At 34.7% G+C, this 19,523-nt stretch overlaps 1 protein-coding gene and 1 non-coding gene across 5 annotated transcripts in view; one reads left to right on the top strand and one right to left on the bottom strand.

The window, feature by feature from the left end:
* The window catches only part of SUCO (SUN domain containing ossification factor), an 84,475-nt gene extending 68,388 nt beyond the window's left edge, over positions 1-16,087 (top strand). For all 4 annotated transcript variants that reach the window (XM_069478355.1, XM_069478359.1, XM_069478358.1 and 1 more), the window contains 2 exons: positions 13,061-13,116; positions 14,044-16,087. In XM_069478355.1, the coding sequence (XP_069334456.1) occupies positions 13,061-13,116; positions 14,044-14,487 (500 nt within the window). In that variant the 3' untranslated portion in view covers positions 14,488-16,087. The remainder of the gene's footprint in view (positions 1-13,060; positions 13,117-14,043) is intronic.
* A 1,845-nt stretch (positions 16,088-17,932) lies between these two features.
* Positions 17,933-18,038, bottom strand: LOC138391116 (U6 spliceosomal RNA). The gene has a single exon (XR_011234737.1). It is a non-coding gene; the product is annotated as a U6 spliceosomal RNA (small nuclear RNA).
* Positions 18,039-19,523: the final 1,485 nt, after the last annotated feature.

The raw sequence follows: 19,523 nt of genomic DNA on the forward strand, positions 1-19,523 counted from the left end.
CCTGACCTCAAGCAATCCTCCTGCCTTGGCCTCCCAGAGTGTTAGGATTACAGGCGTGAGCCACTGCGCCCAGCCACATTTTTGTTAGGTATACACCTAGAAGTGGATAATAGTATATGTAGTGGATAATAGTATATGTATGGTCAGTTTTAGTAAATACTGCCACACAATTTTCCAGAGTGTTATGTGGATTTGCCCTTCTGTCAGCTGTATATGAGAGTACGAGTTGTTCCACATCCCAGTTAACATCTAGTATTTTTGGTCTTCAGCCATTCTGGTGAGTGTGTATGCATTCCTTATTTGAGCTATATTCATACAATTAGGAAATAATGTTAGAAATATTTTTCCTTCTCAGTATATCTAGTCTTATTTTAAATTAAGTGAAATCATGGCTCTTTTATAATTTCTGTCCTCTTTAACTCTTTAAGATCAAATAGAAGCCTTTTGCACCTGATAATAGAATTACTTCTATTTTAAATAACAGTATCATCTTGGTTTATCTTTACAAGTAAAGAAAGCTGAGTACAGTAGGTAGGTACAGTACTAACTTTAATGCTGATTCTTTTGTTAGTTAATTCACTTATTTTTTCTCCTGTTTGAATTAGATCTCTTCTCATGGCATTTACATAGTCTGCTTTGATTTTACCTGTCTTGTACTTGCCTTATTTTCACTTCTAAGCTCTGTGAGAAGGGACCATGTCTTGTTTTGTTTTGTTTTTAACTGTGGTAAAAAGCACATACACATAAAATTTACCATCTTAACCATTTTTAAGTGTACAGTTCAGTAATGTTAGGTATATTTCCATTGTTGTGCAACAGATGTCCATAATGTTTTCATCTTGCAAATCTGAAACTATGCCCATTAAACAAGAGCTCCCTGCTTTTTCCTCTTCCTAACCCCTGGTAAATACTATTCCATTTTCTGTTTCTATGAATTTAACTACTTTAGATTCTTCATATAAGTGGAATACAGTATTTGTCTTTCTGTGATTGGCTTATTTTACTTAGCATAGTATCTTCAAGTTTTATCCATGTTATAGCATGTGATAGGATTTCCTTCCTTTTTAAGGTTGAATAATATTCCATTGTACATATATAGCACATTTTCTTTATCCATTCATCTGTTGATATATGTTTGGGTTGCTTCCTCTCTTGGCTATTGTGCATAGTACTTCTATGAACATGGGTATACAAATATCTCTTCAAGATCCTGATATCAATTGTTTTGGATATATAGCCAGAAATGGCATTACTGGATCATATGGTAGTTCTATTTTTAATTTTTGAGGCGCCTCCATAGTTATTGCACCATTTTATAATTCTGCCAACAGCGTAAGAGGGTTCCAGTTTCTTCCCATCCTCACCAGCACTGGTTATGTTCTGGGTTTTTTTGGTAGCAGTCATCCAAATGGGTATGAGGTAATATCTTATTGTGATTTTGATTTGCATTTCTGTGATGTTCAGTAACTTTTCAATGTACTTGTTGGCCATTTGTATATCTTCTTTAGAGAAATGTATATTCAAGTCTTTTGCCCAGTTTTTAATTGTGTTATTTGATTTTTTTATTATGAAGTTGTAGGAGTTCTTAATATGTTCTGGATTATAAACCCTTATTAGATATGTGATTTGTAAATATTTTCTTTCATTCTGTACATTGTGTTTTCACTCTACTGATTGTGTCCTTTGATGTACAGAGTTTTTAAGTTTGAAGTAGTTCCATTTATCTATTTTATTTTTGTTGCTTGTACTTTTTGTGTCATATACAAGAATCATTGTCAAGTCCAAAGTCATGAAACTTTTCCCTGTTGTTTTCTTCTAGGAGTTTCATATATTTAGGTCTTTATTTAGGCCTTCGTTTTGTGTTAATTTTTATACATTTTGTAAGAGTCCAATTTCATTCTTTTGTATGTGACTATCCAGTTTTCTCAGCACCATTTGTTGAAGAGACTGTCCTTTCCTCATTGAGTGGTTTTGGCACTCTTGTTGAAATGAAGATCATTTGACCATATTCATGAGGGTTTATTTCTGGCCTCTTTATTTAATGCCAGTGGTCCATCTGTCTTTACGCCACTACTACACTGTTTTGATTACTGTAGCTTTACAATGTGTTTTGAAATCTGAAAGTATGAGTTCTCTAATTTTGTTCTTTTCAAAATTCTTTTGGTTATTCAGGGTCCCTTGAGATTTCATAAGAATTTTAGGGTGAATTTTCTATTTCTGCATAGTGCCCTTGGAATTTTAATAGAAATTGCATTGAATCTATAGATCATTTTAGGTAGTATAGACATCTGAGCAATGTTAAGGCTTTCATTCTATGAACACAGAATGTCTTTCCATTTATTTGTATCTTCTTTAATTTCTTTCATCAGTGTTTTTTCAGTGTACAAGTCTTTAACTTTTAGTTAGGTTTATCCCTAAGTATGTTATTGTTTTTGATGCTGTTGTAAATAGAATTGTTTTCTTAATTTCTTTTTCATATTATTCATTGTGAATGTTTGGAAATGCAGCTGAGTTTTGCTTGTTGATTTTATGTCCTACAACTATACTGTGAATTCATTTATTAGTTTTAACAGGCTTTTTTTTTTTTTTTTTAAATCTTTAGAGTTTTCTCCATATAAGATCATGTCATCTGTGAACAGAGATAATTTTACTTATTCCCAATTTGGATACCTTTTGTTTTTCCTGCCTAATTTCCTTAGCTAGAACTTCCAGTACTATGTTGAACAGAAACTACAAGAGCAGGCATCCTTGCCTTGTTCCTGATCTTAGAGGAAATGCTTTCAGTCTTTCACCATTAAGTATGTGTATTTTTTTTTATTTTTGTTTTTCTTTTTTGTTTGGTAGAGACAGGGTCTCACTGTGCTCAGGCTGCTGTTGAACCCCTGAGCTCCATTTGTCCTCCGCCTTGGCCTCCCAGAGAGCTAGGATTACAGGCATGAGCCACTGTGCCCAGCCTCACTATTAAGTATGATGTTAGCTGTGGCCTTTTCATAAATGGCCTCTATTATGTTGAGGTAGTTTCCTTCTATTACTCATTTATTGGTACAGTTGGCCCTCTGTATCCACAGGTTTCCCATCTACAGATTCAACCAACTGTGGATTGAAAATACTTGGGAGCAAAAAGCTAAAAAATATCAATACAACAATAAAAAATAATACAAATACAAAACCAATACAGTATAACAACTATTTACATAGCATTTACATTGTATTAGGTATTAGAAGTAATCTAGAGATGATTTAAAGTATACAGGAGGATGTATGTAGGTTATATGCAAATATGCCATTTTATGTAAGGAACTTGAGGATTTTGGAATCCTTGGTTGGTGCTGGAACTAATCCCCCTGATACTGAGGGATGACTGTTTTTATCATGACAGGGTTTTGAATCTATCTTGTCATATGCTTTTTCTGTATCAATGGAGAAGATCTTGTGGTTTTTGTTTTTCAATCTGTTAATGTGGTATATTATTACATTGATTTGTTTTCTTATGTTGAACCATCTTTGCATTCCAGGAATAAATCCCACGTAGTCATGGTGTGTAATCCTGTTAGTATGCTGTTGAATTTGGTTTACTAGTATTTTGTTGAGAATTTTTGCATCGGTGTTCATAATGAATATTGGTCTGTAGTTTTCTTAGTAGTGTCTGTCTGGCCTTTGGTTATCAGGGTAATGCTGGCCTCACAGAGTGAGCTTGAAAGTATTCTCTGTCTTCAATTTTTTGGAAGAGTTTTAGGATTGGTGTTAATTCTTTAAATATTTGGTAAGAGTTCTCCAGTGAAGCCATCTGTTCCTGGGCTTTTTTTGGTTGGGAAATTTTTCATTACTTATTCAGCCTCCTTACTCATTATTGGTCTTTTCAGATTTTTTTTTTTTTTTTTTTTTTTTGAAATGGTGCCTCACTATGTTGCCCAGGAGGGCCTTGAGCTCCCAGGTTCAAGCGATGAGCCTCCTGAGTAGCTGGTTCTATAGGAGTGCTCCACCATGCTCAGATTTTCTATTTCTTCATGAGTCAGTCATGGGAGGTTGTGTGTTTCTAGGAATTTATCCAATTTGTTGGTGTACAATTGTTTATAGTAATCTTTTATAACCGTTTTTATTTCTGTGGCATCAGTAGTAATGTCTCATGTCTTATTTTTATCTTAAGCTTAGTATTTTGTACAAAGTTGATATGTATTAATACAGAATTGGCAAATTATGTAATTTCTTGCCTATTAAGTATTTGAAGTTGTGTAATAACTGGAATTAGATGATCCATGTTGTAACATAAAGTATGTAATTCATTATAAATTTTCTTCTCAGTGTTCTTCCTCTCTCTCTCCTCCTCAAATTTGTGCTTTGATTTGCAACTCTGTTACTTTTATTGACCATCCAGATAGACCAAAATTGTTTTGATTTTGAAACACATTTTTATTGTGAAATAAAAGAGAAATGAAAAAAATGTTTATAAAACTAAAATGTACAAGTCATTGAATAATTATAACATGAACACCTGTGTATCTAACACCTAGATCAAGAAATAGCACATGGCTAGTACTCTTGGTGTTCTTGATCCTAGAAGTAACTACTATCTGTAATTTGAATTTTGCCTGGCTTTGAGCTTTGTATGAATGGAGTCGTACCATATGTACTCTTTTTTGTCTCTTTCATTCAGCATTATATTTTAAAGGTTTATATACATAATTGCATTCCATTTTCAATAATGTATAGTATTTCAGAGACTGATTAAATCACAATGCATCCATTCTGCTTTTGTTTGTAGCTTGAGGCTGTTACAAATAATGCTGTTTATAAATGTTTTTTTTGTTTGCATACTGGAACATGGTTGCGTGAGTTTCTCTAGGAATATTACCTATATGTAAAATTTCTGGGTTGTAGCTTGTAGCCTATGCTTATCTGCAAGTTATGAGATAACGGCACTTTTCTAAAGTGGTTCTACCAGTTTATGCTTCCACCAGCATATGAGAGTTTCCATTGTTCTACATTCTTACTGACACTTGGAATTTTCAAGTTTTAAAATGTTTGTTAACCACTGTCTAGGGATGGATATGCTTGAAGCTCTGACTTGGGTGGGGCAAAAGCAATAAATGTAACTTAAACATTTGTACCCCTATAATATGCTGAAAAGAAAAAATGTTTGTTAACCTCATTGCAGCTGTAATTTGCATTTACCTGATTACTAATGAGGTTGACCTTCTTTATTTATGCCTTTTGATCATTTGGCTTTTCTGGCTTTTTAAAGGTTTTGCCTGTTCTTTTGTTGGGTTGTCTTTTTTTTTTTTTTATGGTCTATGATTCTTTTTAGGATTTGGATTCTATACATTGGTTGGTTAAATGTGTTACAGATATCTTATTTCACTTTGAGACTGAGTTTTTTAAATAAGACAGGAAGCTCTTAGTGTTACAAAATGTGTGATTTTTTTTTTTTCATTGTAGTTAGTGCTTCTTTATCTCTTGCTTTAACAGAATTTTTTACTCAAGGCTATGGGTGCTATTCTCTTGTATTTTCTTTTAAATGTTTATTTTGTCTTTGATTTTTGGATCCTTAATCCAACTGGAATTGATTTTTTTTGTGTGTATAGTATTAGATAGGGGTTCCAATATAACATTTTACATGGATATTTAATTATTTTGGGTTTCTTGGCCATGATTGGCTCTTTGCATTTCCATGTAAATTTACAATCAACTACTAAATGTTTCATCCAACCAAAAAAGCATTAGGCTTTTGGTTGAGATTACTTTGACTCTACAAATCAGTTTGGGAAGAACATTGTATATCTATGTTGGTGTGTGTGCGTGTTTATTGTTCTTTTGTAGAAATACAATAGATTTTGGTGCTGTTTGAGTTCCATGTCCTTATTGAGCCTCTACCTGCTGAATTTATACACTTCTGATAAAGGGGTGTTAAAGTCTCTGACTATAATAGTGAATTCATCACTTTCTTTTTGCAGTTCTGTCAGTTTTTGCCTCACATATTTTGATGCTCTGTTGTAAGATGCATCCAATGGAGCTCGGCGGGTGACTGGGTCAAGTGGTTGCTCCTGGGGAGGGCAGGCAAGAGGAGCAACTTAGAGCAGGGAGCTGCTTGTGGGCACAACCTTGGCTCAGACCCAGGCCCTACTCCTCTGGCCCTGCCCCCTCCATTGGTGCACGCCCCGGTCCAGATTCATGACCTGCTGGGACAGACTCGGTTGGGTGGCCACCCCCAGGTGAAGAGCACCCTGGGCTTTGGTTGGCGTAGGTCCAAAGTCATTCTATGCTGACCCAACCGCAAAGGTCAAATGGCTTAAGGAAAGCCGCTGGCGGACGGCTTGGAGCGGCCTCCAAAGCCCTCACGGAGCAGGGCTCCTTCCGGCCCATCAGCTCAGCTGGGAGCTGCGGACAAAGGTCGCACATGGGTAGCCCTGGGTATGTTTTGTTTGGCACGTGCAGTATTCTTTTTAAAAAATCTAATAAGCCACTAACATTTAAAAAAAAAAAAAAAAAGGATCAGGATCATTATGTGTTCCTGAAGTATTGACCCCTTTATCATTATGTAACTCCCCTCTTTATCACTGATAATTTTCCTTTATCTGAAGTCTGCTCTGTCTGAAATTAATACAGCTACTCCCGCTTTGTTTTGGTTTATATTCGCCGGGTATATTTTTCTACATTTATTTATTTTAACCTATATGTATCTTTTTATTTGAAGTGGTTTTCTTATAGACAACGTATATTTGGGTCTTGATTTTTGATTCACTCTGACAATCTGTACCTTTTAATTGGTGTATTTAGACTATTGATGTTTAAAATGATTATTGATATAGTTGGCTTAATATCAACCACATTTGTTACTGTTTTCTATTTGTAGTCCTTGTTTTTTGTTCCTGATTTTGTTTTGTTCACTTTTTCTTCCTTTTGTGGTTTTAATTGAGCATTTTTACTTTTTTTAGTGATTGCCATAGAGTTTGCAATACATATTTACAACCAATCCAAGTCCACTTTCAGATAACACTATACCTCTTCACAAGTAGTGTGAGTACCTTATATTAACAAAATAATCCTAAATCTTCCCTCCCTTCCCTTGTATCATTGTTGTCATTCATTTCACTTACACATAGGCTTATGCATACACACACATAAGCACACTTGATACAATGTTACTATTGTAATATTTTGAACAAATAGTTATCTGTTAAATCTGCAGTCCCCAACCCCTGGACCATGGCCTGGTACCGGTCTGTGGTCTGTTAAGGAACTGAGCCATGCATCACTGAGCTAACTCCACCCCACCTCCCATGGAAAAATTGTCTTCCATGAAACCAGTTCCTGGTACCAAAAGAAAGCTGGGGACCACTGTGTTAGATTAATGAAGAATGAGAAGAATCAAAGTTTTTATTTTATCTTCCTTTTTCAATGCTCTATCTTTAGGTAGATCCAGTTTTCTGATCTATATAATTTTTTTTTTCTCTGAAACACTTCTTTTAACATTTTTTGCAAGTCAGGTCTATTGGCAACAAATTTTCTCAGTTTTTGCTTGTCTGAGAAAATATTTCTCCTTCACTTTTGAAGAGTAGAGTAACAAAGATAAGAATTAGATCTGACTTCAGAAACCCAAGAGAATTTTGGGAAATTCTCAGTAATTATTGCTTCAAATATTGCTTCTATTCCTTCCTCTTTTTCTGATATTCCCCTTGTGTTTATGTTATATCTTTTATAATTATTGCACAGTTCTTAGATACTTGGTTCTATCTTTTCAGTCCTTTTTTTCCTCTTTGCTTTTCAGTTTTTGTGAAAGTTTCTATTGTCATATCCTCAAATTCAAGGATTCTTTCTTCAGCCTTGTCCAGTCTACTAATAGGTCCGTCAAAGGCATTCATTTCTGTTGTTGTGTTGTTGATCTCTAGCATTTATTTTTTATTCTTTCTTAGAATTTTCATATCTCTGCTTATATTATCCATCTGTTCTTGCATGTTGTCTACTTTTTTCATTTAAAGCCCCTCACATATTGTTGGAAATGACCCACGGTGTCATTAAGAAAATAGGCACCGTAAATTGTCTCAGCAAGGCAAAACCTTTATTTTTGATCAGAAGGGTGCCTAGCGGCAGTCAGAGTAGCCAGCCAACATGCACTATAGGGTTGTTTTTTTTTTGTTTTTTTTTTTACCTTTTATCTCTAACGCAGACCTATGGCTGTGTCTCATCTCATTGGCTGGGATTTTGACTGCACAATTTTGTTCTTATCCGACTCGCTAAGGTATGTTATCAAGACATAAAGGAAGAGGAGTTAGGGGGCTGTTAGTATAGTAAATGTTTAGAGTTGGCGGGCTAAGACACACAAGAAGAGGAGGTAAGGGGCTCTTAGTATAGTAAATATTTAAAGTTGGTGGACTAGTCAGGCACAGTAAGGTATATAGAAGTGTGTTACTTTCTGACACTTTGACAGAAAAAAATAAAGTCAAGGTTATCTCTTCCTATAATATTAATCATAATTTTTAAAAAATTTCTGGTCTGATAATCCCAACATTTCTACTATACCTGACTCTGGTTCTGATGCTTGTTTAGTCTCTTCAAACTGTGTTTTTTCCCTTTAAGTATTCCTTATAATTTTTTGTTGAAAGGGTAAATAGGCCTTCAGTAATATGTAGTGGTCAGGGGAAGCATTCTGTAGGCCTATGATTAGATCTTAGTCTTTTGGTGAGCCTGTGCCCTGGACTGTGAACTTTGCCAGTGCTTCTCAGTCCCCCCCCCCCCCCATCTAGGTGGGACAAGTTTGCTTGTATTTCTCTTTCCCCAGGTAGGTTAGGCTCTGTTAAAACCCTAGCAGATTAGGCCCTGGTAAAATAGTTTCTCCTGAGGTCAGGCCTTGTTAAGAAGAACAGAATACTCTGGTATATTTCAAAATGGTAAGGACCTGGTTGTGCTGCTGGAAATAAAATTCATGAAAGTGTGAGGCCCCTCACACCCCCATGACTCAGTCCCCCTGGAGCTTTTAACTCACAGTCTTATCCACACTGAGCCTCCAACAATTCATCAATTACAATTTATGTTTCCATACCAAGGTGCTGGTTCCCTCAGAGGTGTCTGCTTCTGGATTTCTGCTCCAGTAGGTTGTAATTCTCTGCATTCACCTGTCTGGGGGTAATAGTTTGCCCTGTGACCTCATATTTCTGATAGATCTAAGAAGAGTTGGTGTTTCAGTTTGTTCAGCCTTTTACTTGTTAGGACAAAGTGGCATCCTCTATGCATCCTACATGCTGGACCAGAAACCAGAAGTCCCTAGATTTTTATATTGATTTTCACATTTAATGTAAACAATGTTGTTTTACTGGAGTAATTCATTTGTAGCTTATTTTGGATTTTCTGTCAATTCAGGTACATCTTCTGAGAATAAAGACAATTTTCTTTCTTCTTTGCCAATCCTTATAGCTTTTATTTCCTTTGCTTTCCTAACTGTGATGGTAGCATTTTCAGCAGTGGTAAGTAGAAGTGGTTGACAAGCATCTTTGTCTTGTTGCCAAAGGGAAAGCTTTCAGTGTTTTACTATTAAGTATTATATTTGTCATACATGTTTTGTAGATAACCCTTTATCTGAGGAAGTTCCCCTCTATTCCTAGCTTGCTAATAGTTCCCCTTCCCCATGAATCTGTTTAATATTGCCATAACTTTTTTTAGCATCTTTTGAGGTGATCATTTTTTGTAAGGTTATGGAAATGAATTACATTAATTTATTTTCTAATGTTAACCTTTTATTGCATTCTTAAATATCAGTTGGTTATGATGTATATGTGTATGAATTTTGTAACTATATGTGTTATGTTTTTACATAATTATGTTTGATAATTAAGAATTTTTCATCTATTCATGAATAAGATTGGCATGAAATATTGTATTTCTCATGTTCAGTTTTGACATATAAGGCTTATATATGTCAAATATATATGACATATATGTTAGATAGGCAGTGCTGTCCCTTTTTCTCCCTGTTCTCAGGAGGAGCTTATTTCTTTCTTGAATCAGTAAAGATATATAGGTCTGGAATTTTCTTCGTTAAAAGGAATTTTGAACCTTTAACTCAGGTTCTAGGAATTGGGATTTCTTGTCACTTTAAATTACAAATTTCAGGAACTCGTTCATTTCATCTGAATGTTAAAATTTATTAGTGCAAAGGTGTTCACATCTTATCTTTTGCCTGTTGTCTGCTCTTTTTTTTCCCCTTTTCTCCATTAAGATTTTTTGTTGGGGAGGAAGTAGATATTTCTTTCCCTTTTATTGTCATTACGTTGGAAGTTATATACTGTTTTTGTTCTTTTACTGATTACCCTGGAAACTATACATACTTATCAAAGTCTAAAGTTAATACTTTTACTTCTCCTGTATAATACAAAGATCTTAAAACTCTTACTTATCCCCAACCTGATTTATATATTATTATTCTTGTTATTTAGTTGTTTCTTTTTTGCTTAATTTTAATTCTATAAGGTATTATTATTACTTTTTACATTTAATGTTTATGTAAATTTATCCACACATCTACTAATTTCTTTATTCTTCAGATCTTTAATTTGTCATTAGTTCCCTTAAACTTGAAATATTGTTCTTTTTTTTTCTTTCTTTCTTTAATCTTCTTTCAGATTTCTTGGGCCCTTTGAATCTCTGGATTGGTAGGTATCTTTTATCAGTATTGGAAAATTCTCAGCCATCATTTTTCCCATCCAGATATTACCTCTGCCCATTCTCTTTTAGATTCTTGAATTTAATTAAACATGTTAGTCCTTCTCCCTATATACCCTTTTTGTCTTGTCCAGTTTCTATCTTTTTGCCTTTTTTTGCTGTGTTTTTATTTATTTTGGGCTTTTTTTGTTTGTTTGTTTTGTTTTTTGAGACAGTCTTACTTTGTTGCCCAGGCTAGAGTCCAGTGGCATCATCATAGCTCTCTGCAGCCTCCAACTCCTGGGCTCAAGTGATCCTCCTGCCTTAGCCTCATGAGTACCTGAGACTACAGGTGCATGCCACCACGCCTGGCTAATTTTTCTATTTTTTTGTAGAGATGGAGTCTCACAGTGTTGCTAAGGTTGGCCTCAAGCGATCCTTCCCCTCGGCCTCCCAAAGTGCTAGGATGACAGATGTGTGCCACTGCACCTGGCTATTCCTGTTTTTTGAATGATTTCTTCTGATCTGTCTTCCAGGCCAGCATTCAGTTGTGTCTAGTATGTTATTAAATTAATTCATTGAGTTTTTAATTTCAGTTATTTTTTTTTTCATTTCTAGGAGTTCTGTTCATAGTTTTTTTAAACTTCCAGGTCTTTTTTTCTGATTTTAGATTTCCTGCGGATATTTTCAAGCTTGTTTCTTATTTAAACATAGTAAGCGTAATTGTCTTTATAATTTGTGTTTGATAGTTTTAACATCTTATTTTTTTTTGTGAATCTGTTCATTAATTGTCTTTGTAGGCTTTTGCTCAAGATGTGTTTTGTCTTTATGTGCTATTCCTTCTCTTTGAGAAATTATTTGTAGGGATAATTTGAGAGCTATAGGTTCTTATTCCAGAGAGAATTTGTATTCACTTTACATTTACATAACACTTTACATTCATGGCTTGAGTTTTATTGTACCACCAGATGATAGGAGTTTGGCCTGCAAGTCCCTGAATGGTTTCATTCTTTCCCTGAGGATATAGTCCTTGGGAGACCCAGCTTACTGTGTAGAGGGAACAGGTATCTTATTAGACTACTACTTTCTGTGGGCCCTGGAATCTGATTTCTGATCCATTCCTTTCTGATACCGTCAGAACCAGAGTTCATATATTCTTGCATTGGCAAATGCTCTCAGAACGGAAATGACTTCTGTGTTCTACTTGACTGTCTGAGTTCCTACTTTTCTTTTCAGTTTTGATCTAGGGATTATTTACTTTCTTGGCAGCTCTTAAATGCTTTTAGTGATTTTTTTTAAAAACCCATCATAGTCAGTTGCTGTTAGTTGAGAGGTTGATCTGAATAACATAACCATTCCTAGAAGCAGACATCATGATTTTTTTAAAAAGCAATTTAAGATTAGTAATCTGGTAGAAATGACTGTTTAGAGGAATGTTTTCTCTAAGATATAATGTAAAAAATTATAATTGGTCAAATTGTGTTAATTAAGAAATTTCCTATATGTGAGTGAAGGTTTTATACTAAATTTGCTACTTGTAAATTTCTATCTCTGTCTTACTTAAATTGTTTACTTTTAATGGGTTGGATAGGACTAAAGTCTCATGGCCCCTATTTTGTATGTGTGCTTATCTTGGCAATGTGGAGATTGGGTATAGGGGTATCCTGAATGTGCTTAAAGTAATGAAATCTTATAAACTTTTAGCTAAAACTAATAGATCTAATTTTCTAGCTATGCCAGAAGTGTTTGTTTATTGTTGCTTGGTTCTATATATTGCATGTTTCAAGTTATTTTTAGATTTTGGAGTTCATAGTTTTGATCATAGTAATAAATAATTTGAAAAAGATTTCTTGGATTTCTTTTTATATGTATGTTTCCTTAACTGGCTTCCTTATGTGATGACAGCTGTTTATTGTACATTGTTAATCTACCTTTTCAACACAATGTAGAGTTTAGTCTTTTCAGAAAATATTTAAATGATCTGTAGGTTTGGTGTTAGCTTATCCAGAAATGTTATTTTTCTCATCAGGTAAGAAAGTAGGGCCCAAAAAAAAGTCCTTACTGTGTTGGTTGATAGTGAGATATTGTTTAAAAACTTAACAGGGAAGTATAGTTATATATCGTTAAGTTATACTTGTTAAGTATAAAAACTTAACAAGAAAGTATAGATATATATCATCAGTTATACTTGTTAAGAATTTAACAAGGAAGTTCAGTTATTTGAAGATCCAAAATAAGAGTGGTACCATCTCCCACCTTGCCTCTTTTGGCTTACTAATTTAAAATGCATAAATATATAGTTAACTCGGCATAAATATAAATGAATTGGTTCTATTAATAAAATCACTAAGGGATGATTTTTTCTTTTAGTATTTAATTGTAACATATTCCACTTTTTATTTTACATCTGCTTTTTTTTTTCTTACAGTAGATCCAAATGATTTGTACATTGTAGAACCCCTTAAGTTCTCTCCAGAAAAAAAGGTAATATTTTGTTTATTTTTAAGTTAATTGGTATGTTATGTGGTAATAAGTGAAGAAATAGGTTGAAAGGTCTAACATAACCTTTAAGTAGTCCTTAACTATGTTTATTTTCAATCATGATAATGGTGTAAATAAATGTTTATAGGGATCGGCAAACTGTGACCCACAAGCCATATTGTGGCCTCTGGCCTAAATTGTTGTATGTGCCGGGAGCCAAGAAGAGTTTTCTCATTTTTAAAGGGATATAAAATAAAACAAAGAATATGCAAGGGCGACAGTATGTGACCTCCAAAGCCTATTTACTATCTGATCCTTTGCAGAAAAAGTTTGCTGATCCTTGGATGATAGTCATTATTAATTGAGTATCTAATACATGCCAGGCACAGTGCATGCACTATTTCAATAATTTTCACATTAAGTTACAATGATTTTGATTAGCAAGAATTATCTCTAGGGGAAAGAACTTGGGCTTTACAGTCAAATAGCCTAAGATTCAATCCCAACCAAGCCACTTACCACTTTGTAACTTGGGTAAGGAGCCAAACCTCTGAACCTTGGTTTTCTCATTTAGGAACCAAGGGTAAAATACCCAACCTTTCAGGGTTAGTAAGTAAGATATACATGAAAGCAGCCTGTACAATATCTGGCACATAGTAGTTATTCAGATGTTGGTTATCACTCCCTGAATCACAGGTAGCAGGTAAGAAATTTAAAGAGTTTTGATTGAATAGTATTTACAAAATGGGAAGGTGATGATAGTAGCTGTACAGAACATGACTACTGTGGGTGTGTCTGTGGATGCTGTTTGTAATACTGTTTTACTTTTCACCAGGAGGTGGCACTTTTCTCCATTAGCTCAGCTATCTAGATGTTTGATAAGGTAACTATGAGAGTTCCTTCCTAATCTTTCTTTTACTTGTATCATAGAAGAAACGCTGCAAGTACAAAATTGAAAAAGTTGAGACCATAAAGTCTGCAGATCCACTGCACCCTATAGCCAATGGAGACATAAAAGGAAGGAAGCCCTTTACGAACCAGAGAGATTTTTCTAATATGGGGGAAGTTTATCACTCTTCTTATAAGGGTCCTCCATCTGAAGGAAGCTCAGAAACTTCATCACAGTCGGAAGAGTCCTATTTTTGTGGCATTTCAGCCTGCACAAGTCTGTGCAATGGACAGTCTCAAAAGACAAAAACTGAGAAGAGGGCCTTAAAACGAAGGCGATCTAAAGTCCAAGACCAAGGAAAATTGATAAAAACTCTAATACAGACTAAATCGGGATCATTGCCGAGCCTTCATGACATAATCAAAGGAAACAAAGAGATCACCGTGGGAACATTTGGTGTTACAGCAGTCTCGGGACATACCTAAAATTAATTGAACTTTTCATACTGGAGACTTGTTTTGTTCTTTGAAGAACAGTCTGTGGTATTTGAAGGGTTTGGGGAGGGAGAAAATATTAATGGGAAAAGTATTCAGAAATTATGGTTTCTGCGTTTTTAAAAAGTAGATGGGATCGTGTCAATCTTGTTTAATGAGCTGCAGTTTTACAAGGCTGATCACTTCCTACAAGGACAATGGTAGACATTTTATAAAGATGTTTTTTCACAGATTAATTACTGGGACAAAAGTAATTTGGAAGCCCAGTTCCTTGGGTGGGATAGGAATGAAAGCCTAAACCTCTTCCTTTAGCTTTGTTCCTATTTCTTGCACCTTCCCATATTTATGTGCCTTTTGTCTATTTATAATGCCACTGGAAGAGGAGGGAGAACCTTTTCTGTCATTTGATTTCTTTTATAACTTTGTTAGGTTTTTGAAGCTGCAAACACTACAAGGCTTTTAAAAGGTGGTCTGTGCCTGAAGCTCGGCAATGTGGGTCAGACAGTGTAAAAATCCTAAAGACTTGCCAACTAGATCTCTGTTCAGCAAACTCACTGGAAATAAACACTTGCTGGATTTTTAAATTCCGTTCTTTTAGGTTTAGGTAAATGGTGATGCTGTTTATCTTATTTTCATTTAACTTATTCAGACTTTTTCCTTAGTTACTAACTCAATGAGAAAAAAAACACCAGACTACAAGGTTTTTTTGCAAATAACTGGTATTTGCAAACAAATTTTTGATAAATTCACCTTTTAAACACATTTCACCATTTGTAAAGGTTTTCTTTAGCTACATTACATTTAAAGGTTCACAGTAAACACTAATCTTTGAAAGTTTCACAGCACAGTTTTCTATTACTACAAATATAAAATTTAAAGATTTAGCAAATGAGCCAGGTCTCGTATGATATAATCACTGCCTATGTACATATACACAGATCCAGCTAGTGAGTTTGTCAAGCCTTGTCTAATTGGTTAAGTCTAAAGAGATCATTATTCCTTGATGTTTGCTTTGTTTGGCTACAAATGTGCAGAGGTATACATGTGTGATGTCAATGTGTCTGTCTTCATTTGTGTTTTTTTTTTTTCTTTAAAAAATAATTAACAGTGATTGTATTTGAATTAAATGATTTCTCAGTGTGTGATTGTACAGTAATGAGTGAAAGTGGAACATGTTTCTTTTTGAAAGGGAGAGAATTGACCATTTTGTGTTGTGAGATTTAAGTTATAACTTATTGAGCACTTTTAGTAATTACTTTTTAAACATGTCTAATACCTTTCTTGGGTATTGTTTGTAATGTGACTTATTTAAACCCTTTTTTGTTTGTTTAAGTTGCTGCTTTAGGTTAATAGTATGTTTTAGAAGATTTAACTTTTTTTCCAGTCTGCACAATTAATTAGCCATTCAGAGGAAGAGGGCCCGATTGTTTAGAAGCCCCTTGAAAAGAGGTCCAGATGAGAGCAGATGTGGAGCGGGAGGTTACATGATCTGTGTATTGTGGAATGAGGACTTTCAGTATGTAACTACAGAGCTGTAGTGCCATTAGAAACTGTGAATTTCCAAATAAATCTGAACACTTGTCTTTATTAATTACTGGTTCTTCTGTCTTTTGAAAGAGAACACACAAATTTATTACTAACGTCTGGATAATGATTTAGGTTTTTGCCACTTTTAAGGCTAAGTATAGTATTAATAGCATCCCATTAAATATTAATCACATTTCAGCCAAATATGAACTGATTATACTTTCACATAAACACTTTGTTCCCTATACTATCATAATTTCACCTTTTCTTTTTCTTCTTTTTTTTTTTTTTTGAGACAGAGTCTCGCTCTGTTGCCCAGGCTAAAGTGAGTGCCGTGGCGTCAGCCTAGCTCACAGCAGCAACCTTAAACTTCTGGGCTTAAGCGATCCTACTGTCTCAGCCTCCCAAGTAGCTGGGACTACAGGCATGTGCCACCATGCCCAGCTAATTTTTTCTATGTATATTTTTAGTTGGCCAGATAATTTCTTTCTATTTTTAGTAGAGATGGGGTCTCGCTCTTGCTCAGGCTGGTCTCGAACTCCTGACCTTGAGTGATCCACCTGCCTCAGCCTCCCAGAGTTCTAGGATTACAGGCGTGAGCCACCGTGGCCGGCCAATTTCACCTTTTCAAACACTAAAATGATAGTTTTGAATCTTTATTTAGTAGAATACTTTTTTTTAGTAGTATGTGCTTTTTTTATGTGCCATCTTTAAGAATACTATTTGTTTTTATTTTTGTATATCTAAATAGAGCATAACATTTTGCAATTTGGGGTTTATTTTTTTTCTCCCTCAGATTATAACTACATGAGGAAAAAAAAAACAAGGAGTGAAAATTCTTGCCAATAGATTTGTGCCTAGTAAGAAGAAAAAATATACATATACACATATAAAAAATGGGCTTTTAATGTTTTAATGTTCCCTGATGAACACCCTCACTTTATTTCTTCTAATGTTAAGTAAAGCATTAAAACACCAAGGATGCAAAGTAAAACAGTTCTTTTAATTGGATTTTTTAAATGTTGAAGTTATATACATACATATAATTTGAGAAATTAAATAGTTTTCCAAGCTTGCACAGAAAAACAGCAGTTCTCTACTCCATGCTGTTTCATACCCCTGCCCCCAATCACTTTTCCCCACGAAGGATTTCTTGCTTCCCAACAGCAACCATTTTCAACTGAGTCTCCGCTTACCGTGCTTATCTGTTTATTGATTATCCATTTTTAGGTGTGTCCCCAGTTTGAATATATAAACTCATAAGCATGAACATGAAACACATATAAACTTAACCTAGGTAAATCTATTTAAAATCACAGTATATTAAGTAACATGTCACTTTAGAAATACTGCTTTATTAACTCATAGAACAAAGTTATTAAAAACCTTACGTGCTTTTCTCCAACTTCTTGATGTGAAAAATTTCAAATCCATAGAAAAATTGAACCACCCATGCACCTTTACCCAGATTTAGCAGTTGTTAACCCTTTTAGTTTTCTTTGTTTATCTGTTTTATCTATATTTATGTGTGTATATATATACATGTGTATATATACATATGTGTGTATATACATGTGTATATGTCTATATATGTATAGATAAAATGTGTATACGTGTGTATTGTGTGTGTGTACATATATAAAAAACATTTTTTGACTGAACCATTTGGAAGTTAAGTTGGGACATCGGAACTGTGTTTTCCTAGAACAAGGACATTTACTGATACGACCATAATACCAGTAGACCATAATACCTAAGAAAATTAATAATTCCATAATCTCTAATAATACAGCCCATAGATTTCTCTAGTTGTCCTCACACATACATACCCTTTTTTTTTTTTTTTTTTTTTTTGGTTCAGGGTACAGTCAAGATTTATTTGGTTGTATTGTCTATTTAATGTCTTTTAAAAAAAATAGACTACTTCATGACTTTGCATTCCTTCCTTGTAGAAGAACCAGACATATTTTCTCTTAATCATTCCAGTTTTAATGGATGAGCTCACCAAAGTGAGCACCAAGAGCTTTTTTGAGTAATGTGTAGATGTTGTCACTGTAAATTTTGTCTCAACCCACAAATATTTATATAACATTAAGACATATTCATGACCTGTGCATTATCCATTTAATCTATTTCAAAGTTAATCTTTAGAATTTTTGTTTATAACAGAGTTTATCACCCTGCTATTGTGAAGTCATATACCCTGGACTATCAAATCTGTTTCACTTTTTTTTTTTTTTTGACAAGTAGATAACAAATATTAAAACCCAAACAAATGCCTTCTGTTATAACACTTGTAAAGTCTTTTTGATCAAACATAACATTTGTGGTTAAAAAGAATGAATAGGGGATTAAAAAACAAGTTTTAATCCCAGGATGGTTTAAAATAGCCAGCTTGCCATGGAAATGGTATACAGTTTAAGAGCACTTGCTCTGAAGTGAGATTGCCTGATGATATCATATTTGCGGTCCACCTCTTAACTGGGTGTAGTGTTGGACAAATCACGATCTCATTAGGCATCAGGCTTCTCATATGTAAATGGGGATAATAGCACCTACTTCAAAGGGTTGTTGTGAGGATCAAGTGTGATAATAATATCATGTCCCTAGCACTCAATGTGTTAGCTATTAATGTCTGGATGCTCAGGATTCTCTCATCCCTGGTTTCCATACATCTACCAGCAGGGTTCAAGAGAAGAGCACACTGTGCTTGGTGTTAGACTGCATCACGTCCAACTTCAGTCCACGTCACCATTTGAAAGGGCAGCAGGGAGCTTGGACCCCAGTGTGCTCTGAGGAAGACCACCCCTCAGGTTTTCCATCACAAGGATCAATAGGCCATCCCAGAACTCTGCAGGGCTCCTGCAAAGACCTTGCCACCCTTTTCTACCATCCAATATAAAGCCTCATCACAACCTTATGCCTCAAGACCATTAAAGTGAATTTCATACATCCTAGATTCCTATTAATTTTATAACCACAAGAATCCTCATATTATGGCCCTTAACATCTTCCTTTTTGGACCCATATTCCTTCCCCAACTCCTAAAACACTTCCATTGTGCCATGTGAAACTGAAATTCAATCATCAGTAAAATTCCCCCCAAATCTTTACCTTCTCTTAACTTTCAGTTTGCCTCCTTGTTCTAGTTGAAACTACTTCCCTTGAATCCTTTTCAGGAGGTCACTTTTTTCTCCTACATCCTTCACACTAAGGGGCCTGGAGATAGGATAGATGTTCTCCTTAATCTTCAATGCGACTCTAAGACCACTTTCCACTTTCTCTAAAATTTCTCACTTTGAATCTTGTATCAGCCTATACCATCTGCTGTCTCATTGCAAATCAACTCCTGTTTTCTCACCCTCAATCTTGGGGTCATTCATTTCATTGCTGCTTCTGTTACAGTTGATGATTTCAATGTCTATCTTACATTATTTTGTTCTAGTTTCTCAGTTCGTTCTTTCTCCAGTGATCTTGTTCTCCAGACTATATTGGCCACT

Source organism: Eulemur rufifrons, chromosome 8 (assembly GCF_041146395.1).
Source record: "Eulemur rufifrons isolate Redbay chromosome 8, OSU_ERuf_1, whole genome shotgun sequence".
Lineage (NCBI taxonomy): Eukaryota > Metazoa > Chordata > Mammalia > Primates > Lemuridae > Eulemur > Eulemur rufifrons.